At 39.5% G+C, this 27,312-nt stretch overlaps 1 protein-coding gene across 1 annotated transcript in view; it reads left to right on the top strand.

Annotated features, from left to right (window-relative positions):
* The first annotated feature begins 239 nt into the window (after positions 1–239).
* Positions 240–27,312, top strand: part of itgb6 (integrin, beta 6) — a 65,712-nt gene continuing 38,639 nt past the window's right edge. The window contains exons 1-8 of the mRNA XM_060941733.1: positions 240–506; positions 930–1,009; positions 15,948–16,146; positions 17,644–17,890; positions 18,597–18,762; positions 18,874–19,035; positions 19,833–19,928; positions 20,809–20,898. Coding sequence (XP_060797716.1) covers positions 434–506; positions 930–1,009; positions 15,948–16,146; positions 17,644–17,890; positions 18,597–18,762; positions 18,874–19,035; positions 19,833–19,928; positions 20,809–20,898 — 1,113 coding nt within the window. The 5' untranslated portion in view covers positions 240–433. The remainder of the gene's footprint in view (positions 507–929; positions 1,010–15,947; positions 16,147–17,643; positions 17,891–18,596; positions 18,763–18,873; positions 19,036–19,832; positions 19,929–20,808; positions 20,899–27,312) is intronic.

The raw sequence follows: 27,312 nt of genomic DNA, 5'->3' as shown, positions 1-27,312 counted from the left end.
CACTAATAATAATAATAATAATAATAATAATAATAATAATAATAATAATAATGCCACCACTAACAACAATGCGTTATAGTAGTACAGATGATTGTTTTATTATGACCCTGGCACTGTAGTGATTATTAATCTTTCTGATGACGTGTAGTTTTATTTAAACTGTGTTTTGTCTCGCGCTGTTTCTCTCTCTCTCTCTCTCTCTCTCTCTCGCCTGGGCGGAAGTGCGCCTTGAAACTCGCCCAGGTAGGAGATCCTGCCCACTTCACACTTCCCTCCAGGTGAGACACAAATACCTGCGCGTTCCAGCGTCCCGTTCCACACAGCAGCCGAGCTTCCCGTCCCGCCGGGTCCGTTCCCCTGACTCTCACCCCGGTATGACCCGGGCTCATCACCCCTCTCACCCCTCTCACCCCCACAGCAGCCTGCAGCAATAATGGGGACTGCGTTCCTCCTCCTCCACCTCCACCACCTCCTCCTCCTCCTCTGCTGCCTGAGCACGGCACAAGGTAAACACTCTCAGCATTCCCTTATTTTAACCTTGTTGTGTGTGTGTGTTTAAATTAATGTATCCGAACCCCCCCCCCCCGCAGCCTGGACTTAATGATTGCGAATGTTTTGGCACCCCAGCCTGCGCGCGCCAGGAAGCAGTGTGTTAAATGAAACTGATCCTCTCACACAGAGCAGTTTAATCTGATTCCGGTCCGGTCCGGATTATTCAGGGCCGTGTAAACACTCGGCTGCGATATCTGAAGTGTAATTAGAGCCGTTTTTAGATTTCAAGAAGGAAATGTTTGGATTTGTTCGGTTATTAGTGCATGTCTGAGGTCAGGATGTGCGCCCTGAGTGCTGAAAGGGTGAATGTGAACAGTGTGTGTAGAGAAGTGACCCGCAGTGCTCCAGCTGTGTGTTTGTGCCACTCTTGTGTTCAGGCAGCTGTGCGGCGGAAGGCGCGCGGACGTGTGGCGAGTGCGTGCAGCTGGGAGCGCAGTGCGCGTGGTGCTCTCTACGGGTACGCGCATCTCCACTCACCTCACACACACACACACTCACACACACACACACACACAGAGTGCAGACTCAGCTCACACTTTTATTTTATTTTGGCAGAAAAAATACATGTACATAAAACAGAGCATTTTTTAACATAGTTACTGGGAGACCAAATGGTTCCAAATGGTCTCCCAGTGGCCAGATTTGGTCTCCTAGTCAATGCCAAACCAGCTTCACTGGGAGGCCAAATTTTACACCAAGTTATGTCTTATCATTTGGTTCAATCAGTTGCAATTAATTAACCAAGTACTATGTAAGTATACATTTAACAAGGAAAACGAAGATCTATGTTATAAGACAGGGCTTTTCAAAGTGTGGGAGAGTGAGCCCCCCTTCAGAGAGCAAATAAACAACAGCCCCCCCCCCCCCCCCCCTTACAATTTTTGTTGTTGCTATACTTAATGTTCCATTCGTATTTAAAAAAATGGTTGTTGTACACATTTTGATTTTTTTCTTTTACACATTTTAAACATCTGTGCTTTTTTAAAACATCTTTTTTACACATTTTAAACATCTGTGCTTTTTAAAACATCTTTTTTACACATTTTAAACATCTGTGCTTTTTAAAACATCTTTTTTTTTACACATTTTAAACATCTGTGCTTTTTTAAAACATCTTTTTTTACACATTTCAAACATCTGTGCTTTTTAAAACATCTTTTTTTACACATTTTAAACATCTGTGCTTTTTTGAAACATCTTTTTTACACATTTCAAACATTTGTGCTTTTTAAAACATCTTTTTTTACACATTTTAAACATCTGTGCTTTTTAAAACATCTTTTTTTACACATTTTAAACATCTGTGCTTTTTAAAACATCTTTTTTTACACATTTTAAACATCTGTGCTTTTTTTAAAAACATCTTTTTTTACACATTTTAAACATCTGTGCTTTTTTGAAACATCTTTTTTTTTACACATTTCAAACATCTGTGCTTTTTAAAACATCTTTTTTTTTACACATTTTAAACATCTGTGCTTTTTAAAACATCTTTTTACACATTTTAAACATCTGTGCTTTTTTAAAACATCTTTTTTTACACATTTCAAACATCTGTGCTTTTTAAAACATCTTTTTTTTACACATTTTAAACATCTGTGCTTTTTTGAAACATCTTTTTTTACACATTTTAAACATCTGTGCTTTTTAAAACATCTTTTTTTACACATTTTAAACATCTGTGCTTTTTTGAAACATCTTTTTTTACACATTTCAAACATCTGTGCTTTTTAAAACATCTTTTTTTACACATTTTAAACATCTGTGCTTTTTTAAAACATCTTTTTTACACATTTTAAACATCTGTGCTTTTTACAACATCTTTTTTTACACATTTTAAACATCTGTGCTTTTTAAAACATCTTTTTTACACATTTTAAACATCTGTGCTTTTTAAAACATCTTTTTTACACATTTTAAACATCTGTGCTTTTTAAAACATCTTTTTTACACATTTTAAACATCTGTGCTTTTTAAAACATCTTTTTTTTACACATTTTAAACATCTGTGCTTTTTAAAACATCTTTTTTTACACATTTTAAATATCTGTGCTTTTTAAAACATCTTTTTTACACATTTAAAACATCTGTGCTTTTTAAAACATCTTTTTTTTACACATTTTAAACATCTGTGCTTTTTAAAACATCTTTTTTACACATTTTAAACATCTGTGCTTTTTAAAACATCTTTTTTACACATTTTAAACATCTGTGCTTTTTAAAACATCTTTTTTACACATTTTAAACATCTGTGCTTTTTAAAACATCTTTTTTACACATTTTAAACATCTGTGCTTTTTAAAACATCTTTTTTTACACATTTTAAACATCTGTGCTTTTTTAAAACATCTTTTTTTACACATTTTAAACATCTGTGCTTTTTAAAACATCTTTTTTACACATTTTAAACATCTGTGCTTTTTAAAACATCTTTTTTACACATTTTAAACATCTGTGCTTTTTAAAACATCTTTTTTACACATTTTAAACATCTGTGCTTTTTAAAACATCTTTTTTTACACATTTTAAACATCTGTGCTTTTTTAAAACATCTTTTTTTACACATTTTAAACATCTGTGCTTTTTAAAACATCTTTTTTACACATTTTAAACATCTGTGCTTTTTTAAAACATCTTTTTTACACATTTCAAACATCTGTGCTTTTTAAAACATCTTTTTTTTACACATTTTAAACATCTGTGCTTTTTAAAACATCTTTTTTTACACATTTTAAACATCTGTGCTTTTTAAAACATCTTTTTTTACACATTTTAAACATCTGTGCTTTTTAAAACATCTTTTTTACACATTTTAAACATCTGTGCTTTTTAAAACATCTTTTTTTACACATTTTAAACATCTGTGCTTTTTTAAAACATCTTTTTTACACATTTTAAACATCTGTGCTTTTTAAAACATTTTTTTTTACACATTTTAAACATCTGTGCTTTTTTAAAACATCTTTTTTACACATTTTAAACATCTGTGCTTTTTAAAACATCTTTTTTTACACATTTTAAACATCTGTGCTTTTTAAAACATCTTTTTTTTTACACATTTTAAACATCTGTGCTTTTTTTAAAAACATCTTTTTTTACACATTTTAAACATCTGTGCTTTTTTGAAACATCTTTTTTTTACACATTTCAAACATCTGTGCTTTTTAAAACATCTTTTTTTTACACATTTTAAACATCTGTGCTTTTTAAAACATCTTTTTACACATTTTAAACATCTGTGCTTTTTTTAAAACATCTTTTTTTACACATTTCAAACATCTGTGCTTTTTAAAACATCTTTTTTTACACATTTTAAACATCTGTGCTTTTTAAAACATCTTCTTTTACACATTTTAAACATCTGTGCTTTTTAAAACATCTTTTTTTTACACATTTTAAACATCTGTGCTTTTTTGAAACATCTTTTTTACACATTTCAAACATCTGTGCTTTTTAAAACATCTTTTTTTACACATTTTAAACATCTGTGCTTTTTTAAAACATCTTTTTTACACGTTTTAAACATCTGTGCTTTTTACAACATCTTTTTTTACACATTTTAAACATCTGTGCTTTTTAAAACACCTTTTTTTTTACACATTTTAAACATCTGTGCTTTTTTTAAAAACATCTTGTTTTACACATTTTAAACATCTCATGGCATCGTTAGCTAGCACCTCTTGGCAGACAACACACTGTGGCAGTGGAGCATCTTCAGATCCAGTCCATGAAAATCCAAACTTTAAATAATCGTGGTCAGACTTCCTTCTTTTTTTGCTTGGCCCAGACTCTGTCTCCTCACTCACTGTAGCTTTAGGTACTAAAAATCGATCCATTTTGTCTCTGGCAAAGGCTAGCTGAAGTTCGCTAAATGTCCGCAATAGTAACTTATTCTGGTTTATTTTTCCTCACGTTGTGCCCCCCCTGAAGAACTCTGGCGCCCCCTAGGGGAGGCGCGCCCCACACTTTGAAAAGCCCTCTTATAAGATATACACACAAGATCATGTTGGTTAAGAAAAACAAAACTAAAATTTGGTTACTGAGATGGCTGATGTCAGAATCCGATGTCATTACTGTGTAACTTTGAGTGTCTTTGACATAACATTTGTGCTTGGTAATTGCTCTTGATAGCTGTGTAGTCACTGTAGTGTGTTTGTCTGTATGGTGATTGGTGAACCATTTTGCATCACTGAATATTCAAGATTTTAAAGGTCCCATGGCATGAAATTTTCACTTTCTGAGGTTTTTTAACGTTAAAATGAGTTCCTCTGACCTTCTTAAGTCACCCCAGTGGCTAGAAATGTCATAATGTGTAAACCAAACTATGCCCACCCTTTGTCAACATTTGAGAATGGCGCGTCAAAATGGCGCGTTGATAGGCTCTTCCCTTTACTACGTCAGCAAGGGAGATGATCCCCACGCCCCCCCTCTGGATTCCCACCCACTGTATGGATTGCCCGCCCAGCTCAAAAGTTGCCACCATAGATACGTCACTTCAATTTTGTAGTGAGGAGACCATAGAGGACACAACAACATGGCACCACCTAAGCGAGCGAAACATGGAAATTGCGCTGTACATGGATGTGACAACACAGAAAGGAGTCTGTTTTTACTGCCGACGGGAGAGCCCCTGAAGACGCAGTGGCTTAATTTTATTTACTCCAATAATACGCCGTCGAGTCTACCTAAGACGGTGTATGTTTGTCGGAAGCATTTTCCTGAGGAATGTTTCCACAACTTGGGACAGTACAGGGCAGGTTTTGCACATCAGCTGTCACTGAAGCCTGGGTCCGTACCAAGCATCCCTGCCGCATCAGCAACAAACACCGAACAAGTAAGTGTATAACTGTTAAGTCGTTTTGCCGTGTTTTAAAATCGGTGCGTTAGCCTTGCAATGGCTACATTAGCTGTGCAGCTAACCGCTTCCTGCAGTTAGCCAGGTACTCTGCGCTACAAAACTAAAGAGCATGCAGCATGCTCTGTTAAACTGAGTTTAGTCTGGAAATTGACTGTAACTTATGAGCTTATGTTTGACTATTGCTCTGCAATGCATGTCTTCTGTTGGATAAGCGCTATGTTGCTGTAGTTGCTGCTTCTATCCTCTTTGGTTATGGAGTGCGTGTTCAAGCCTAGGGTATTATACGTTCGTAAACTACCACTCCAAACACTCTCACTCATGCCCGCAGCTTGGTCATGGCCCGCCCCCACCCTCTACCCTTCCCCGCCTCCATGCTTCTCGTTAGCAAAACGACGCACTGGGAAAAGCGCTGAAATGGGGCTTTCCCCCAGGAGGCTATATCTACATGCCGAGGGTTCATTTTGAGAAAGCCTGCGGATATAACATCCAGAAACCTCCATGAGCCCGTTTAAAGCATCAACAAACCACCATGCCATGGGTCTTTTAAGATTCAAGATTTTTTATTTGTCATATACACAATAACAGATACAGCGGTTTATTATTGGGTAATGAAATTCTTATTTTGCAACTGCCCGACCAAACTATGAAATATAAAATATAAAGTGCATATGGAATGCAAAATATAAAGGTAGAGTGAAAAATGAAGATAACATTAAAAAAAAGGGCAAACAAACAATGTGCAAACATAGAGGTAGATATACTGTGCCGCAGGTAGAATATGCTACAGCCGCATGGACTCTGGGGCCTGTGATTGTATTGCCCAGACCAGTTGGTCTCCTAGTGGAAAATCCTTAAAAAATGTTCTGACATAAAATACATAAAACAGACATTGGTTAGCACAGTAAAACATATTTCCACTGTCGCCCTCAGGATAAAGGAAAAAAAAAGTGTTGCCAGGCAAAACAGTCCTCGCCCGACAGCACTTATTTTATACCCACATGTTGATAATGGTAATATTTCTCAATCATCAGCTGTCCGATGAAAAATCCATGACCTTGAGGTTGACACTTCAGAATCATTCAAGGTCAAAGGTCATGGTGGCAACTGAAAGCCCATATGGGACTTCTTATATGTTGATAATGGTAAACATCTGGCTATCATGAATCATTTGAAAGTTATACCCCTTTGAAAACCCATGACCTTCAGTTTGACCTTTCAAGGTCAAAGGTCATGGTGCCAAATGAAAGCCTATATATCACTTCCTACAAGTTGATGATGGTAAATATCTGTCTACTATCAACCGTTTTCAAGTTACAACTTTCTGATAGTCCGTGACCTTGAGTTTGACCTTGAGTGACCTTCAGGGTGCCAAATCTAGATCAAAGGTCATGGTGCCAAATGAAAGCCCCTATGGGACTTCTTATATGTTGATAATGGTAAACATCTGGCTATCATGAATCATTTGAAAGTTATACCCCTTTGAAAACCCATGACCTTCAGTTTGACCTTTCAAGGTCAAAGGTCATGGTGCCAAATGAAAGCCCATATGGCACTTCCTGTAAGTTGATAATAGTAAATATCTGTCTACCATCAACCATTTTCAAGTTACAACCTTCTGAAAATCTGTGACCTTGAGTTTGACCTTTCAGGGTCACTCTAGATCAAGGTCAAAGGTCATGGTGCCAAATGAAAGCCCATATGGAACTTCCTATAAGTTGATAATAGTAAATATCTGTCTATCGTCAACCGTTTTCAAGTTACAGGGTTGCCGCGGGGTTGTAAAAGGTAGTGAAAGGTAGTAAATGAAATTAGACCAAATTAAGGCTTGTAAAACGTAGTAAAAAGTAATAAACGTCATCTGACCAGGTAGTAAATTTTTTAACCTCCATAATGTGTCTAAAATACGTTTTTCAATTTGTGTAATTCACGTGCAAGCCTATCTCCTTGAATTAATAAACTAGCGTGAATTTATTTGTATGTTGCGAGTAGGACCTGAATGACGTCACTATCATAGCGTTACTTCAGATATGGGCAAATGCAAGTTTTCAGACCTCTGGCTGGAGGAAGCTACGTTTAAAGACTGGCTTAGGCCAGTAGTTGGCAACAGCCGAGAGGCTTATTGCAACGTCTGTAAGAAAGCTATAAATATTACGTGGATGGGGGTGAAGGCGGTGAAATCACACATGGAATCGAATAGCCATCAAACAAGGATGCGGGGACGAAACGTGCAGCTACCGCTGTCTCTGTTTTGCGTTGGCACTACGGCTACATCTACGTCCTCGACCTCCACTGCTCCCTCAACCTCCACCGCTACCTCAACCTCGCCTGCTCCCACCACCAGTAACGTTAATCCCACCAACAGCATTCAGCCGCTCTGCACTACCACCGCTACACTGCAGGCCGAGGTGCTATGGTGTTTAGATTTAGCAACGAAACACCACTCGTTCAAGTCGAATGATGGCATAGGAGAGCTGTTTGGCAAGATGTTCCCGGATTCCCAAATCGCCAAATCGTTCGCTTTGGCCAAGGACAAGACCGGCTACATGATCAAATTTGGCATTGCCCCGTATTTTAAGAGGCAACTGGTTGAGGCCATAAATCATGCCGGCCCTTACGTCCTTATGTTTGATGAGAGTCTAAATGAATCGTCAAAGAAAAAACAAATGGACATACACATTCGTTTTTTGGAGGATGGGTGTGTTCGGTCGAGATATTTTGGTTCACAATTCCTGGGACATGGAAGAGCTGACGATCTGTTGCAGCACATCAAAGTAAGTTTATTTTCCTGTACTATTGGTTAGGGAGACATTGTTTGCATTTGAACATTTTCATGGATTTTTATCATTTTATTTATTTAGCCTTCTGTTGAATTTCTGTGACATAATATTGGAAAATGTAGCCTATAATTAAAAAAAATGTAGCCTAACTGCTTAATCTGAAGGTTGATCATTGCTCTGGATTTTGAATAGTGAAATTTGGCAAAGCAGTCCTTGGCATGGGCCTATACTATCCATCACTGTCAAAGTATTCCAGCACCTGACTCATGTTTTACTTAAGATAATAAAGCTAAATGTTTAATTTGAAGCATAGGATATACCATATTACTGTCTTTATATTGAATGTGATTTTCTTAAGTAATATGTTATTTAAACAAACTTTTTTTCTCAAAATAATTAGTTTTTCTTTTGTTTCAGACATGTAAAAGCTTTTTACCTTTACCTGACATGTTTCGACGGTGTAACTTCCGTCTTCATCAGAGGGTCACCCTCTGATGAAGACGGAAGTTACACCGTCGAAACATGTCAGGTAAAGGTAAAAAGCTTTTACATGTCTGAAACAAAAGAAAAACTAATTATTTTGATTTAAGAAGAAGACATAATGGGCGGCACGGTGGTGTAGTGGTTAGCGCTGTCGCCTCACAGCAAGAAGGTCCGGGTTTGAGCCCCGGGGCCGGTGAGGGCCTTTCTGTGTGGAGTTTGCATGTTCTCCCCATGTCCGCGTGGGTTTCCTCCGGGTGCTCCGGTTTCCCCCACAGTCCAAAGACATGCAGGTTAGGTTAACTGGTGACTCTAAATTGAGCGTAGGTGTGAATGTGAGTGTGAATGGTTGTCTGTTTCTATGTGTCAGCCCTGTGATGACCTGGCGACTTGTCCAGGGTGTACCCCGCCTTTCGCCTGTAGTCAGCTGGGATAGGCTCCAGCTTGCCTGCGACCCTGTAGAACAGGATAAAGCGGCTACAGATAATGAGATGAGATGAGAAGAAGACATAATGAACGTAATATATATCAGGCACTTGTGACTATGCATTGCTGTCTAACTGTTTTAATGTTTATGTTTGCCTGTTGTTCCTGTTGTTAATTACTTAGGTTTATTCTCTCTCTCTCTCTCTCTCTCTCTCTCTCTCTCTCTCTCTCTCTCTCGGCCAGTTTTAGTGTCCAGTATTGAAGTTTAAGTTTAGTTATTTGTTCCCAAGTTATTTATTTTTTAATGAAATACTGTTTTTACAGTATAAAATTGCATTTTATTATTAAGTTTCTTCCCCTTTAAATACCCTGATTTTGCAATTTGCACATTATTTCAAAGTCCAATGTGTAGCTGTTCATTCTAAAGGTCCAGTCTGTCTTCTAATTGTTATGCAATTATTACTTTGTGGCTTATTGAGTAAAACCTATGGACTAATTCCTGGTCTGACATCTTGATTAATCCTACTCCTATAGCAGAGATCACTCTTACTTAAATGTATCTCACTCGCTTTCCCCAACACACATGCACAGTCACATACACCTACAAAGCCTCTTTCTCTCGCTCTTTGGTTCTATGTTCTGTTTGTCCCTCTTTCTCCCACTCTCTATTTGGCGAGTTGTGTCCAGTGTTGAAATTATTAAATTGTGAGGAAATATTTTAGTAATTAATTTTGGAAGCATATTTCTTTACTTTACCCGTCACTTTACTTTACACTATGCTGCTACAGTTTGACGTCGTGTTGGTAGTAAAAAATATTGTGGAGGTACTGAAAAAGGTATTAAAAAGGTAGTAAATGCAACTTAAGAATCTCTGTATAAACCCTGAGTTACAACCTTCTGAAAGTCCGTGACCTTGAGTTTGACCTTTCAGGGTCACTCTAGATCAAAGGTCATGGTGCCAAATGAAAGCCCATATGGGACTTCTTATATGTTGATAATGGTAAACATCTGGCTATCATGAATCATTTGAAAGTTATACCCCTTTGAAAACCCATGACCTTCAGTTTGACCTTTCAAGGTCAAAGGTCATGGTGCCAAATGAAAGACCATATGGCACTTCCTGTAAGTTGATAACAGTAAATATCTGTCTACCATCAACCGTTTTCAAGTTACAACCTTCTGAAAACCCATGACCTTCAGTTTGACCTTTCAAGGTCAAAGATCATGGCACCAAATGAAAGACCATGTGGCACTTCCTGTAAGTTGGTAATAGTAAATATCTGTCTACCATCAACCATTTTCAAGTTACAACCTAATGAAAATCCGTGACCTTGAGTTTGACCTTTCAGGGTCACTCTAGATCAAGGTCAAAGGTCATGGTGCCAAATGAAAGCCCATATGGAACTTCCTATAAGTTGATAATAGTAAATATCTGTCTACCATCAACCGTTTTCAAGTTACAACCTTCTGAAAGTCCGTGACCTTGAGTTTGACCTTTCAGGGTCACTCTAGATCAAAGGTCATGGTGCCAAATGAAAGCCCATATGGGACTTCTTATATGTTGATAATGGTGAACATCTGGCTATCATGAATTATTTGAAACTTATACCCCTTCGAAAACCCATGACCTTCAGTTTGGCCTTTCAAGGTCAAAGGTCATGGTGCCAAATGAAAGCCCATATGGCACTTCCTGTAAGTTGGTAATGGTAAATATCTGTCTACCATCAACCGTTTTCAAGTTACAACCTTCTGAAAGTCTGTGAGTTTGACCTTTCAGGGTCACTTAAGGTCAAAGATCATGGTGCCAAATGAAAGGCCATATGGGAGTTCCTATATGTTCATCATAGTAAACATCTGTCTATCGGCAGCTGTTTTTGAGTTATAAAGGAAAATGTGCTATTTTGACCGAAAGGTTGACCTTTCCGGTGACCTTGACCCGATTACCCCCAAAATTTAATCAGGTAATCTACGGACCATTGCTCACCTACCCTGAAAATTTGAAGTCAATCGGTGCAACCGTCTAGACGCTAGATTGTTAACAGACAGATACACAAACAGACAATAACAAACAAACCGCACAGATTACAATACTTCGCCCCGCTGACTCCGTCGTGGGCGAGGTCACCAGTAAACAGGCACAGCAAGAGACTAGCAAAATAAGAATGAACAAAAGAAGGCTAATAATACAATATAAAATTGTTTTGATCATTAACTAGAACTTGTGACTTACGCTACGTTCACACTGCAAGGCTTAATGCTCAATTCCGATTTTTTTGTGAAATCCGATTTTTTTGTGAGGTCGTTCACATTAACAAATATATGCGACTTGTATGTGATCCTCAGTATGAACGAAAAGCGACCTAAAAGTGTTCCGCATGCGCATTGCAGGATACGACGACGTCACACGCAGTGAGCATGGCCAGTGTTTACGGAAGTAAAACCGCCCGGTTGCGGTATGACCCATCCAATCTAGCTTGAATAGCTGCATCCCCCCAAATGGAAATCAGCTCCCTAACCTCTGCGTCCTTCCATTGAGAAGATTCAGAACCTTCACAGCCCGAAGTGTCCCTCGCATTGATGTCATGCGCAGGGGCGCAGATACGTTTTTTGAACTGGGAGGGACAAAAAACTGGGGGGGACAAAGCTGCCAGCAAACCAACCCCAACCCCGATATGCCTGTCAAACTTGTTGTTAGTAACCATAGCAACCATACTATAAAATACTATAAAAACCATAATAAAATACTATAAATACTATAAAAACCATAAAATACTTTCTGTTTTCCCGAGCTGTAACGATATATTGCTAACAATAAGCCATTCCTGTACAGCTGAGGGCCACCTCTATCTCCGACACATCTTTTCCAAACACAATCAGTGCAGAATCATCCGCGTAAAGCAGTAGTTTACAGTTTACTGCAGCTGACATGTCATTGTATAGCAGAAACAGAAGCGGTCCCGGAATAGAACCCTGCGGTACACCACAGGTAACAAAACCTTCATCAGAAGTAGTACCATTAACATCAGCTAGTTGTTTCCTATCTGATAAATAAGACTTGAACCACTTTGTATCATTCATACATAACGCATTCTGTTTTTGTAACAATATACTGTATTATGATCAACAATATATTGTCTTTTTTTTAAGACAAAAAAATCTTCTTTGTGAAGGTGTTATGTACAATCATTTTAGGTCAAGTCAAGAAAAAAAAAATTACCCTTCTATACAATCCCCAGATGAGACAAACAATACTTTTTGTCATTCATGATGTCAGATTCTTGGCACGTCTTGTCCAGGAGATTGACAGCGCTACAAGTTTGACCCTGACCAATCATCGTTCACATCCTTGCGTGTCATCAGGGAGTAGGTTCGAGAAATTTCCAATCATTGCTATCAAAAGTGTACACGTCATACACTCCCAGAAAATAACGTACGTTACTATACCTTTAGTCGTACAGCGGCTTGTCACTGGGGTACTCCCCTCTAAGATACTTATTTGTACCCTGTGAGTATATACTGCTTGGGAACCTGCACTCACTTTAATAGGAACTTTGTTCTTGAGTCTAAGATCCCTGTTCTTGGCTGCATGAGTGGAACCCAGTGTGCTCTTCTGCTGTTGCATGCTGAGATGCTTTTCTGCTCGCCACGTTTGTAAAGAGTTACTACGAGTTCCTATATCCTTCCTGGCAGCTCGAACCAATCTGGTCATTTTCCTCTGACCTCTCTTATCAACAAGGCGTTTGTTTCCACCCACAGAACTGTCGCTCGCTCGCTCACTCAGTGTTTTTTGCACCATTCTGTATAAACTCTAGAGTTTCTGTTGTGTGTGAAAACCCCAGGAGATCAGCAGTTTCTGAAATACTCAAACCAGTCCATTTGGCTCAAACCAACACCCATGCCACAGTGAAAGAAAGTCACACTTTGAGATCACAGTTTTTCCCATCCTGATGTTTGAACATTGTGAACATTAATTACCTGAAGCTCTTGATTTGTATCTGCATGGTTTGATGTATTGTGCTCCTGGCAAGGCATTAGCTGATTAGAGAACTGCATAAAACACTTTATTTTCCTAATAAAGTGACCGGTGAGTGTATATGTACCTTTCTGGCCAAAAAAAGGTGTGTATATATACAGTTAGGTCCATATATATTTGGACACTGACACAAATTTTGTTTTTTTACCTGTTTACTGAAACATATTCAAGTTATAGTTATATAATGGACATGGACATAAAGTCCCGACTTTCAGCTTTCATTTGAGGGTATCCACATTAAAACTGGATGAAGGGTTTAGGAGTTTCAGCTCCTTAACATGTGCCACCCTGTTTTTAAAGGGACCAAAAGTAATTGGACAATTGACTCAAAGGCTATTTCATGGGCAGGTGCGGGCAATTCCTTCGTTATGTCATTCTCAATTAAGCAGATAAAAGGCCTGGAGTTGATTTGAGGTGTGGTGCTTGCATTTGGAAGATTTTGCTGTGAAGAAAACATGCGGTCAAAGGAGCTCTCCATGCAGGTGAAACAAGCCATCCTTAAGCTGCGAAAACAGAAAAAACCCATCCGAGAAATTGCTACAATATTAGGAGTGGCAAAATCTACAGTTTGGTACATCCTGAGAAAGAAAGAAAGCACTGGTGAACTCATCAATGCAAAAAGACCTGGACGCCCACAGAAGACAACAGTGGTGGATGATCGCAGAATAATTTCCATGGTGAAGAGAAACCCTTTCACAACAGCCAACCAAGTGAACAACACTCTCCAGGAGGTAGGCGCATCAATATCCAAATCTACCATAAAGAGAAGACTGCATGAAAGTAAATACAGAGGGTTCACTGCACGGTGCAAGCCACTCTTAAGCCTCAAGAATAAAAAGGCTAGATTGGACTTTGCTAAAAAACATCTAAACAAGCCAGCACAGTTCTGGAAGAACATTCTTTGGACAGATGAAACCAAGATCAACCTCTACCAGAATGATGGAAAGAAAAAAGTATGGCGAAGGCGTGGTACAGCTCATGATCCAAAGCATACCACATCATCTGTAAAACATGGCGGAGGCAGTGTGATGGCTTGGGCATGCATGACTGCCAGTGGCACTGGGTCACTAGTGTTTATTGATGATGTGACACAGGACAGAAGCAGCCGGATGAATTCTGAGGTATTCCGAGACATACTGTGTGCTCAAATCCAGCCAAACTGATTGGTCGGCGTTTCATAATACAGATGGACAATGACCCAAAACATAAAGCCAAAGCAACCCAGGAGTTTATTAAAGCAAAGAAGTGGAATATTCTTGAATGGCCAAGTCAGTCACCTGATCTCAACCCAATTGAGCATGCATTTCACTTGTTAAAGACTAAACTTCAGACAGAAAGGCCCACAAACAGACAGCAACTGAAAACCGCTGCAGTAAAGGCCTGGCAGAGCATTAAAAAGGAGGAAACACAGCGTCTGGTGATGTCCATGAGTTCAAGACTTCAGGCAGTCATTGCCAACAAAGGGTTTTCAACCAAGTATTAGAAATGAACATTTTATTTACAATTATTTAATTTGTCCAATTACTTTTGAGCCCCTGAAATGAAGGGATTGTGTTTAAAAAATGCTTTAGTTGCTCACATTTTTATGCAATCATTTTGTTCAACCCACTGAATTAAAGCTGAAAGTCTGAACTTCAACTCCATCTGAATTGTTTTGTTCAAAATTTATTGTGGTAATGTACAGAACCAAAATTAGAAAAATGATGTCTCTGTCCAAATATTTATGGACCTAACTGTAGTTACCTTGAGGCCTAAAAATGAGCCCTAGGGGGTACATTAGTGTAAATTGTACGTTGGGGGACAGAAATGGACTCCAGCTGCACCCTATTTCTGACGGTGTAAGCAAGAAAATACAAAAATTCTGACTTACACCATGACTTTTTGTTACAGTGTCGTGGGGCATCCCAGATGCCATATAACTGTTCTTTGATGATTTCACACTGCAAGGCCCGTTCGACATTTCTGACATTCATGTTCAGGCCCGACGCAGGAAATTAGTCGACAATGACAAAGTCACGTCATAATCAGGCTGAAATCGTGCATTCTGATCCCGGCATGAGTCACACACAGTACACTGGAATGAAATCTCCTTTCTTCAGGACCATGGCGCAACACATACACTATCTATCCAAAAGTATGTGGACACCTTACAATCATACCTTTGTATGGACCTTCCGCAGACTTTTGCGACAAACTTGGACACACACGATTGTACAGAATATCTCTGTATGCTGTAGCTTTTCTATTTCCCTTCACGGGAGCGAACAGGCTCAAACCTGTTCCAGTGCTCCTGTACACAAGGCAAGCTCCACGAAGACATGGTGTGCCAAGGATGAAGTGGAAGAACTCGAGTGTCCTGCACAGAGCCCTGATCTCAACCCCACTGAACCCTTTGGGCTGAGTTGGAACACCGACTTCACCCCAGACCTCTTCAGCCGACATCATAAGAGCACCTCGTTGGACATGAATCCTGAAAGCCAGGCTCCAGAATTTGGTGAAAAGCCTTCCCGGAAGAGTGGAGATGATTATCATTGGAAAGGGGGATTAAATCTGGAATGGGATGTCCACAAACTTTTGGCCATATAGTGTAAAAATTCATCAGATATTTGGTACATAAGACTACACACACCAGAGTCCAATGGTGATGAGTTAAATGATTCAGTCATGATTTTTAGTGTTTCAGTCGAATTCAATCATACATCGCTGATGGATAGCAGCTTCTAAACTTTTGTAAAAACTGAATAATGGATTTAACCGAACTGATGCTTGTGCAGCAACACATCTGGCAGTCACAAGCTTTTTTTTTTTTTTTTCTCAACAGAATTTCACAGATTCCTTCGTGGTGAGCAAGCGCTGTGGGACGAGCGAGGAACTTCTTCTTCGGGGATGTCCGCAAGAGTTTATGCAGTTCCCAGTGAACACCATGGAGCTGCTGGCTGACAAGCCATTAGGGAAAAGTGCACACCCCTCTGATGTGTCCTACATAACACCACAGAGGATGGTGCTCAAACTTCGGCCGGGTGAGATGTACAGAACGCAGATTTAAACCGATCAGAACCATTGAAAGAACATGTACATAATAATAAATTGTGCAATAAGTGTTTTTAACAAGCGCAAAAAAAAAAAATACTGAAAGTGGCAACAAGCGCATTCATAAAGGGTCACAGGACACGCCAGGAACACTGGGCGTGAGATGGGAACACTGGCAATTCGGTATTGCCAATCCACCTACGTGCATGTTTTTGTGAAGTGGGAGGAAACCGGAGAATCCAGAGGAAACCCATACAGGCAATAACCCAAGTTCAGGATCAAACCAAAGACACTAGTGCTTAGAGACATCAACGGTCACCATGCTGCTCTCTACGAATATACATAATTATTCTATCCACATTGACTGGATATGAGCAATCGCGCATTCTGATTGGCTACTCTATGACTAGGATATCCGCTCATGTACCGTGCGTAGAGAAAAGCAAAACGGCGGAGCGTGTCGCTGAACCAACCGAGGACGAAATAAAAACTCTACTCGAAAACAAAAACCCCAAAAAATACAAAAAAAACAAGCAACAAAATATGGAATAAAAATATTCCATGTGACTCTAAATTGACCGTAGGTGTGAATGTGAGTGTGAATGGTTGTCTGTGTCTATGTGTCAGCCCTGTGATGACCTGGCGACTTGTCCAGGGTGTACCCCGCCTTTCGCCCGTAGTCAGCTGGGATAGGCTCCAGCTTGCCTGCGACCCTGTAGAAGGATAAAGCGGCTAGAGATAATGAGATGAGATGAGAAGAACGTATGTTTTTTTTCAAGAATTATTATTATTATTATTATTATTATTATAAAATTTTTCACAAATTGCTCCTGTCATTTTGCCGGTTTGTTTACATTCTGAGCAGAAATGATTTTGTTGGACGTTTTGGATAAAGTTTTTATTGATCGAATTTGCAAAAATAAAAAAATGCTCAGTTTCTCAAAATCCAGTGAATGTGGACAGAATAAATCAGTTATTCCACTCAATCTCGTCGTACATGGATTATAGCCGACTCGGTGCTACGCGCCTCGTCAGCCATCAGCTCATGTACGACTCGATTTCGTGGAATAACCGTTAAATGCAATTTTAAAAAATCCTTGTGTCCTTCTGCCATCTCAAGCGACTAGCAGTATACTGGGCCACATTTGGAAAATAGACGTAATTGGGATTAGCTGTTTTCCTAGACTTAGCATAGGTACGATATTTACTTCCTCTAGAAATGAAGAGTTTGGGATAATTAATAAAATGACATTGCTCTATATTTCGTAACATATATCCGGTGTTGAAGTAACACTTTAATGGCTTGGACACAAAATGGCCAGTTAATAAGACGATATATTTTTAACACGATACTTTTATGAAATTAAGCTCATTAAATATCATTCTTTGGTCGAAGAAGTATAAGAGCTCGCTTGAATCACGTTATTCTTCTGAACCTCTTATTTGTTAAAGAATCTGAAGGTTCTGTTTCTCCATTTCTACACCAGGAACCCAAGTAACCTTTCAAGTAAAAGTACAACAACCAAAAGACCATCCAGTAGATATGTATTACCTCATGGACCTCTCAGCTTCAATGTTTGACGATCTGCAGAGAATCAAACACCTGGGGACGACTCTCTCCAAAGAAATGGCTAGCCTCACAAGTAATTTTCGACTGGGATTTGGTTCGTTTGTGGAGAAGCCGGTTCTGCCGTATATTAAAATTACCCCGGAGGAGCTGGAGAACCCCTGCAGGTAATCCTCCCTTAATACACAGCTTATTAAATGCTTGTTAACACGAGTGACCAATTTTGACAATAGTGTGTTTTACAGAAACAGCTTGATTGATCTACAACTGATGAAGGTATTTTGAGAAGAAGATACATTTCATTTGATTCTATCCACATTCACTGGCTATGAGCAATCGTGCGCTCTGATTGGCTACTCTACTACTAGGATATCAGCTCATATACTGTGAGTAGAGAAAAACAAAATGGCGGCGTGTTGCTGAACCAACCGAGGACGAAATAAAAACTACTAGAAAACAAAACGCCAAAAAAAGGCAACAAAATATGGAATAAAAGTATTCCGTGGTAAGAACATATATATATTTTCAAGAATTATTATTATTATTATTATTATTATTATTATTATTATTATCATCGCATTTTTCACAAATTACTCCTGTCATTTCGCCCGTTTGTTTACATTCTAACCGGAAGTGATTTTGTCGGACGTCTTGTATAAAGTTTTTATTGATCGAATTTGCAAAAAGTAAAAATAAAAATGCTCCGTTTCTCAAAATCCAGTGAACGTGGATAGAATAAAACAGTTATTCCGCTCAATCTCGTCGTACACGGATTATAGCCGACTCGGTGCTATGCACCCCGTCAGCTATCGGCTCATGTACGACTCGATTTCGTGGAATAACCATTTAATATGCGATTATTTTGTTCTCCAGGAGTGTTGAACAGGTTTGCCTGCCCACATTCGGATACAAACACGTCCTTCCGTTAACAAACAACACAGACCAATTCAACACGATCATTTCTAATCAGCACGTCTCAGCAAACAATGACGTTCCCGAGTGTGGATTTGATGCCATCATGCAGGCAGCAGTGTGTGGGGTGAGGCATTTTTTTTTTTTACATCCCACACATGAACTGGAATACACACTGGACCTTTGCTTTCTTCTGAAAGGAATCTATTTTGTGTCTGACACAAAATATCTCCCGTAGGATAAGATTGGGTGGCGGAACGATTCCATGCGTTTGTTGATTTTTGTAAGTGACGCAGACTCGCATTTTGGGATGGACAGCAAAATGGCCGGCATCGTCTTCCCTAACGATGGACAGTGCCACCTAGACAGCAATAATGAGTACTCCATGGCCAGCTACTTGGTAAGGTGAAGCCTACAGCCCCTCAACTGTCAGTGTGAAGAATGGGGCTGGGTTTCCCAAAAGCCTCTTAATGCTAAGAGCATCTTTACTAGTAGAGAGAGAGAGCATTCATTGTGCTGCTCGCTCTACCATTTAACGATGATCTTTGTGCTACGGTGCTTTTGGGAAACTCGGCACTGATCATGATGATAATAAATGCACTAATATATATACACACTACCGTTCAAAAGTTTGGGGTCACCCAGACAATTTTGTGTTTTCCATGAAAAGTCACACTTTTATTTCCCACCATAAGTTGCAAAATGAATAGAAAATATAGTCGAGACATTTTTCTGGCCATTTTGAGCATTTAATCGACCCCACAAATGTGATGCTCCAGAAACTCAATCTGCTCAAAGGAAGGTCAGTTTTATAGCTTCTCTAAAGAGCTCAACTGTTTTCAGCTGTGCTAACATGATTGTACAAGGGTTTTCTAATCATCCATTAGCCTTCTGAGGCAATGAGCAAACACATTGTACCATTAGAACACTGGAGTGAGAGTTGCTGGAAATGGGCCTCTATACACCTATGGAGATATTGCACCAAAAACCAGACATTTGCAGCTAGAATAGTCATTTACCACATTAGCAATGTATAGAGTGCATTTCTGATTAGTTTAAAGTGATCTTCATTGAAAAGAACAGTGCTTTTCTTTCAAAAATAAGGACATTTCAAAGTGACCCCAAACTTTTGAACGGTAGTGTACATATAAAGGACTTCACTTCTGATTCGTGGTTCTGTTTCTCCGTCATGTTCAGGAGTATCCAACGCTCGGACAACTTATAGACAAGCTGGTGGAAAACAACATCCTCCTCATCTTCGCAGTGACTAAAAATCAGAGACAAATCTACGAGGTGAGCTCAAGACTCTCCGGTTTGTGTAGCTATGCCAAAGCCCACAGTGCAAAGGTGTTATGGTGATGATACACGGGGCAACTTTTTGGGCAATGTTGCCGAGCAATGTTGCTGGGCAATTGCGTTTTGACTCTTTTTCTATTGAGATTGGGCAACATTGTTTCTTTCTGAATGGTTTTGATAATCTCTGGCAACTTTTTGAGATAAGCCAATCAGAACGCGAGTATCGAGTCATGTGACCTCCGGTGAGGTTCGGATCAGAAATTTCAAACAAATATAGCGGCCGCTCAGTGTCAGTGGAGTGAAGAGATGGAGAGACTCCTCATCTGTTTTTACGCCGGTAAGTTGTTATTTTAATATTCTATATGGAGGAATTTACCTCACCAAAGCTCTAAAAAACAACAGACAGCTTGATTAAATGGTCACAGCAAAAATTAAGACGTCGATTTTTTTTTAGCTAACTGTAAACTGCCGTTGCTAACTGTTGTTGCCCATTGTTAGTTGCCCTGAAAAGTTGCCCTGTGTCTCAGCTAGTTGCCCGTTGCCAGCAACATTGCTCGGCAACATTGCCCAAAAAGTTGCCCCGTGTATCATCACCATTAGAGGATAAACAAGTCCCAAGTAACAGTGAGGATTAGATACATGCTGTGATCGTATGCCTTATTCAGTTGTACTTTCGACATGCTCAAACACGATCATGTCACTCATGTTTACCAGGCATGAGAAAACTTTTCCGTTTCTAATCTCTCTCTCTCTCTCTCTCTCTCTCTCTCTGTCTCTCTCTCTCTCTCTCTGGACTCATGCCCACTATATCTCTGTATCTACCTTCTGCATTCCACAATCTGGTGGCTGGTTTTTAATGGGGATTTTTTTTTTACAGAACTATGCAAAATTAATTCCTGGTGCAACAGTGGGCGAGTTGGAAGAAGATTCCCGGAATGTTCTCGAATTAATCTTGACTGCATATAAGGTACAGTAGTTCTTTGTCTTTGTGAATTGTTTTGCAACAGGTTGGGGGGGGGATCAGGGTACCGGGCTCTACTCGCAAAGGGCGAAGTCTTCAATCTGAAAACCGAAAACGAGACATCTCGGGAGGACTGTGGTCTTTCAGACCCACGCTTGACAATACTGCAAGAGGAAACTCTTAGTTAATACATTATGCAAAGGAAACCCTTGAGTCATATAGCACTTGGACTTGAACGACGACGTTTGATCGTATAGGTGAGTGTGGGTGCTGACATCATCCAGGTGCTCACTGCTTTTTCCATGTGTCGTGCCTCTTAGATTCCCTTCTATTTGTCTGAGTCTTAACATTCACAGAGCATGTCTGCACTCGTCCTCTCGAGGCCGTTTGATCTTATCATTTCTCTTCCTTCATCCCCCCATCGTCCCTCCCTCCTCTTTCCTCTCTCGGAGATCTCGAATAACTTGCTTCATCTCAATCTTCCGTCCAGGACTCATTGAAGAGACTCTCGCTTTTTTATTTATTATTATTATTTTTTTATTTTTTTTTTTTAAAAAGAGCTCGAAGTGAGAATGTAACTATTAAATAAATTAAAATGCAGTATTTTATATTTTAAAAATACTGAAATGTATTTAGTCCATGAGATCAGCAGGACTTCAGCTGAGTGATAGTTAATGCTAGCTATCCTTCAGAAGCTACACTGGTGGTTTCCACTCAAGGGCTGAGCAAATACTGCCTTCTTAGTGTTAATTAGAGCAATTAATATTATCCTGTGTGATATATTTAATATCATATTTTCCTCTTGGGGCGGCACGGTGGTGTAGTGGTTAGCACTGTCGCCTCACAACAAGAAGGTCCGGGTTCGAGCCCCGTGGCCGGCGAGGACTTTTCTGTGTGGAGTTTGCATGTTCTCCCCGTGTCCGCGTGGGTTTCCTCCGGGTGCTCTGGTTTCCTCCACAGTCCAAAGACATGCAGGTTAGGTTAACTGGTGACTCTAAATTGAGCGTAGGTGTGAATGTGAGTGTGAATGGTTGTCTGTGTCTATGTGTCAGCCCTGTGATGACCTGGCGACTTGTCCAGGGTGTACCCCGCCTTTCGCCCATAGTCAGCTGGGATAGGCTCCAGCTTGCCTGCGACCCTGTAGAACAGGATAAAGCGGCTACAGATAACGAGATGAGATTTTCCTCCTGTGACTCTTTAGCTACAAAAGAACAGATTTTCCTGCTAGCAAGCATCTAGCATTCGGCTTGCTACTCGCTAGCGAAACGTATTATGAATAACAAAATGAACATTTTAGATCATGTAAAATCTTTTCAGCACTAAATGAACATGCTGGATGGAAGCGAGAACAAGTGGAACCAAACTGCTGCACATCCCTGTGGTACGTTTGCTTAAATAAAGTGCGATATATGGTTATGTAAAGTGCACATATGAATTGAAACCATTATACATTGCTTATAATGATACAGTTGTGACCAGAAGTTTACATACAGTGACATGAATGTGATCTCGGATATGAATGTCATGGCAATATTTGGGCTTTCAGTCATTTCTTTGAACTGTTCTTTTTCTGTGGCAGAATGTATAGCATACATCTTTAATTAAAAAAAAAAAAAACACTAGAATTTGGTGCCCAAGTTTTAATTTTCTTTGGGTTTTCTTAAATCAACATAGGGTCAAAATTATACATACAGCACACCTAATATTTGGGTAAAATGTCTCTTCGCAAGATTCACCTTGACCAAACATTTTTGTTTACCATGAACAAGCTACTGGCAGAATTCTGGTTGGATATTTCACGACTCTTCATGGTAGAATTGGTAGAGTTCAATTAACTTTTTTTTTTTCTTGGCATGGACTCGACTTATAAACACAGTCCATATATTTTCAATAGGGTTGAAGTCAGGACTTGTTTTAAGCTTAATGTTAGCCTGCTTTATCCTCCACAACCAGCTCTGATGCGTGTTTGGGTTCATTGTCCTGTTTTAAGTCCCAAGTCGTGTTCAAGTTTCTGATGGTTTATGCTGAAGAATTCTGAGGTAGTCCTACTTCTTCATTATTCCATCCACTTTGTGCAATGAACCAGTTCCACTGGCAGCAAAACAGCCCCAGAGCATGATGATCCTCCCACCACCACCAGCTGGTACAGTGTCCTTCTGTACATGGTGGTCATTGTGGCCAAACAACTCAATCTTTGTCTCATCTGACCATACAGCTTTCCTCCAGAAGGCTTTTTCTTTGTCCGTATGATCAGCTTCAAACTTTAGTAAAGCTTGAAGGTGTCAATTTTGGAGCAGGGGGTTATTTCTTGGATAGCAGCCTCTTAGTCCATGGTGATCTGAACTGTAGACAGTGATCCATCAGCTTCCAGTTCATGGCAGGGCTGTGCCATGGTGGTTCCCAGGTTGTTCCTAACCATCCAAACCAATTTCCTTCCAGCTGAGGGTGACAGTTTGGGTTTTCTTGAAGCAAAGTGGCTTGGCAAAGTGACTACACCTCACAATAACTTGGATACAATTGTTTGAACTGATCTTGGGATTTGCAGTTGTTTAGAAATGGCTCCAAGAGACATTCCGGAGTTGTGTATATCTGCGATCCTCTTTCTCAGATCTGCACTGAGCTCCTTGGACTTTCCCATTTTACTGTGTGTTGATCAGTCCAATGAGTGCTGTAAACAAACCCTTTTTATGAAGGCACAGAGAAGCTACCAGCTGTAGTCAATCATGATCAGTAACAGGAAGTTAAGAGACCTCGGCCTTGGCAAGATAAGGGACATTTCGGAAGTTTCAGCACCTCTGAATTAATAATCTAAGTGAGTGTATGTAAATTTCGACCCTGCATTGATTTCAGAAAACCCAAAGAAAATTAAAACTTGTAATTAAAGCTGTATGCTGTATAATCATTCTGCCACAGAAGAAGAACAGTTCAAAGAAGTAACTGAAAGCCCAAAGATTGCAATGACATTCATATCCAAGATGACATTCATGTCACTGCATGTAAACTTCTGACCAGAACTGTACATTATTTAAAAATACAAGCATGTCTTCATATACTTGACGGCATCATGACATCAGGATAACTGTCTCCCGTGCAAAACTTTTACGGACAGTTGGCCATCGCAGCAATGTTTAGCCTTTTCCCCAAACCTTTGCCACATAGACTATTTGGAAACACGCAGTTTGTACAGTGTAGCTTTAAGATTTCCCGTCACAGGAACTAAGTATTCCAGACATGTTCCAGCATGACGATGCCTTTATGCACAAAGCGAGGTCCATGAAGACAACCCCACCAAACACCTTTGAGATGAACTGGAGCACTGATTGTGAGCCTCCTCACCTGACATCAGTGCCTGAACTCACTAATGCTCTTGTGAGTGAATGGGCAAGTCCCCACAACCATGCTCCTAAATCTGGGACGCGATATTCACCGTGCACATACTGTATGAGTCTGATGGGCAGGTTTCCACATACTTTTGGTCATATTGTGTAATAGTTCGTTACATTACAGTAAGTCCTTGGACACAGTATTCGAAAGTACTAAAAAGCTGGGACACCCACTTATCGCAGTGCTTCTGCGAGTCAAAATAGGGAAAATTATCACTGAAGGACGCTTTATTTGTTTGTACATACACTACCGTTCAAAAGTTTGGGGTCACCCAGACAGCTTTGTGTTTTCCATGAAAAGTCACACTTTTATTTCCCACCATAAGTTGTAAAATGAATAGAAAATCTAGTCAAGACATTTTTCTGGCCATTTTGAGCATTTAATCGACCCCACAAATGTGATGCTCCAGAAACTCAATCTGCTCAAAGGAAGGTCAGTTTTATAGCTTCTCTAAAGAGCTCAACTGTTTTCAGCTGTGCTAACATGATTGTACAAGGGTTTTCTAATCATCCATTAGCCTTCTGAGGCAATGAGCAAACACATTGTACCATTAGAACACTGGAGTGAGAGTTGCTGGAAATGGGCCTCTATACACCCAGGGGTTAAATTGGGCCGGGGCTGTCCGGGGCTGAGCCCCGGCACATAAGCTCGGAGCGGATGGCATATGATCACGCACACATCAAAAGCAACAAACCCTTTTCACGATTTTCAGTTCTGAATAATTAAATATCGTTTTATTAATCAATAAACCCATGACTTTTATGAGATAGATCATAGTTTTCCTGATAACAAGACGACCTGTCAAAGCTATTTAGAACAGAACTTTTTTTTAATTTTTTTATTTAGAACAGAACTTGCGATCAGAGATTCTGGTTTGTGGAACACTGCGTGGGTTGCCAATTCCGCTTTTTATAAGCGACTTTGGGGTTTCTTTTTTTGTGAGCTCGCTTTAAAAAAAAATCAGAAGTCGTGGTTTGCGGGTTTTTGGGCTTGTGTTTCAGCGTTGTGACTTGTTTATAATTTTCTCCGTACACCGTCTCCCCTTTTACCTGCATACGATCCTAATCCATCAGAGGTGCTTGAACGAACTGTCTGTGCATTTGGCGAGTTCAATTTCCAGGGGAAAAAATAATACTGATCTAAATATGTTGTGTTTTTATTTTTAGACAGTACGTGTTTAGCACATACTGTCTAAAAATAAAAACACAACATATTTAGATCAGTATTATTTTTTCCCCTCTTCAGTATTATTTGATATTTTGTTTTTAATAATAAAAAATATGATAATGATTATGTTCACTGTATTGTTAATATTATTAGTGTTTTATTATTTATTGTTAATATTTAATTTAATGTTAATTTATTATTATTTATTGTTAATATTATTAGTGTAGGGCGGCACGGTGGTGTAGTGGTTAGCGCTGTCGCCTCACAGCAAGAAGGTCCTGGGTTCGAGCCCCGGGGCCGGCGAGGGCCTTTCTGTGTGGAGTTTGCATGTTCTCCCCGTGTCCGCGTGGGTTTCCTCCGGGTGCTCCGGTTTCCCCCACAGTCCAAAGACATGCAGGTTAGGTTAACTGGTGACTCTAAATTGAGCGTAGGTGTGAATGTGAGTGTGAATGGTTGTCTGTGTCTATGTGTCAGCCCTGTGATGACCTGGCGACTTGTCCAGGGTGTGCCCCGCCTTTCACCCGTAGTCAGCTGGGATAGGCTCCAGCTTGCCTGCGACCCTGTAGAACAGGATAAAGCGGCTAGAGATGATGAGATGAGATTATTAGTGTATTATTAGTGTAATTATTATTGTTATTATTATGTATTCAATTATTTATTTGGCATGTGGTGCTTTTTGTATTGTCTAGAACATACATAAGATGAGCATATTATAGCAGCAAAATAGAAGCACAATCATTTGAATGCAGCAAAAGTTTTGCTGCATTCAAATGATTGTGCTTCTATTTTGCTGCTATAATATGCTCATCTTATGTATGTTCTAGACAATACAAAAAGCACCACATGCCAAATAAATAACTGAATACATAATAATAATAATAATAATAATAATAATAATAATAAAAAATGCTTCCAATGTTATAGTGTTGTTTGTATTTGGTTGCATTCACTGCATGAATATATTTGATTGACAATTTGACTGACAGTGTTTTGGCATATTTAACATTTATCCTCCAAAATAAATCAACTGTTTTGGTTTAAGATTGTGCAAGCCTTCAAATTTTCTCACTGAACATTTCTCCTTCACATTTTTCACCTGTAGGCATGTGACAAGATTTAACATGATATTGCTCAACCTACCTCTGTAAAGTCAGCTAACAACTTATTAAAATGCACCAGAATTCAGCAAATAACATGTATGATAATAAAAAACTTCTGGGGGAGGACCCCCAGACCCCCTACTAATCATTTGCTTCAAACCAATGTACAACAACCTGTACAATCTGTTACATTGGCCAACCAATCTACATTCAAACTGCCATAATGTGTAGGGGGGCACTACAAGACACAGATAAGGTGTATATCTCTGTGCAATATGATATGGTTATCAAATTAGAGGGTTATTTTCCAAAAAGTATATTGGGGCAGGGCGGCGGGGGCAGGGGCGGGTACGAGGCAGTGCCCCCCCACATAACCAATCCCAATTTAACCCCTGTCTATACACCTATGGAGATATTGCACCAAAAACCAGACATTTGCAGCTAGAATAGTCATTTACCGCATTAGCAATGTATAGAGTGGATTTCTGATTAGTTTAAAGTGATCTTCATTGAAAAGAACAGTGCTTTTCTTTCAAAAATAAGGACATTTCAAAGTGACCCCAAACTTTTGAACGGTAGTGTAAATACGGTAGAAGAACTGAACTGGAGCAAACCACTACAGAAAATAAATAAATTTTGTATCTCCTATTAGTGTTCATGTTACTGAACTCGGTCTTTTATAAACTTGGTCATTGTTTATTTTTTACGAGTAGGGTTCCCAGGTTCTAATATAATGTCCGTGTATTGATACCAGGCTGGTAGTACTCGA

This window comes from Neoarius graeffei, chromosome 15, assembly GCF_027579695.1.
Source record: "Neoarius graeffei isolate fNeoGra1 chromosome 15, fNeoGra1.pri, whole genome shotgun sequence".
NCBI classification, from domain to species: Eukaryota; Metazoa; Chordata; class Actinopteri; order Siluriformes; family Ariidae; genus Neoarius; species Neoarius graeffei.
This window is presented reverse-complemented; position numbering and strand designations above follow the sequence as displayed.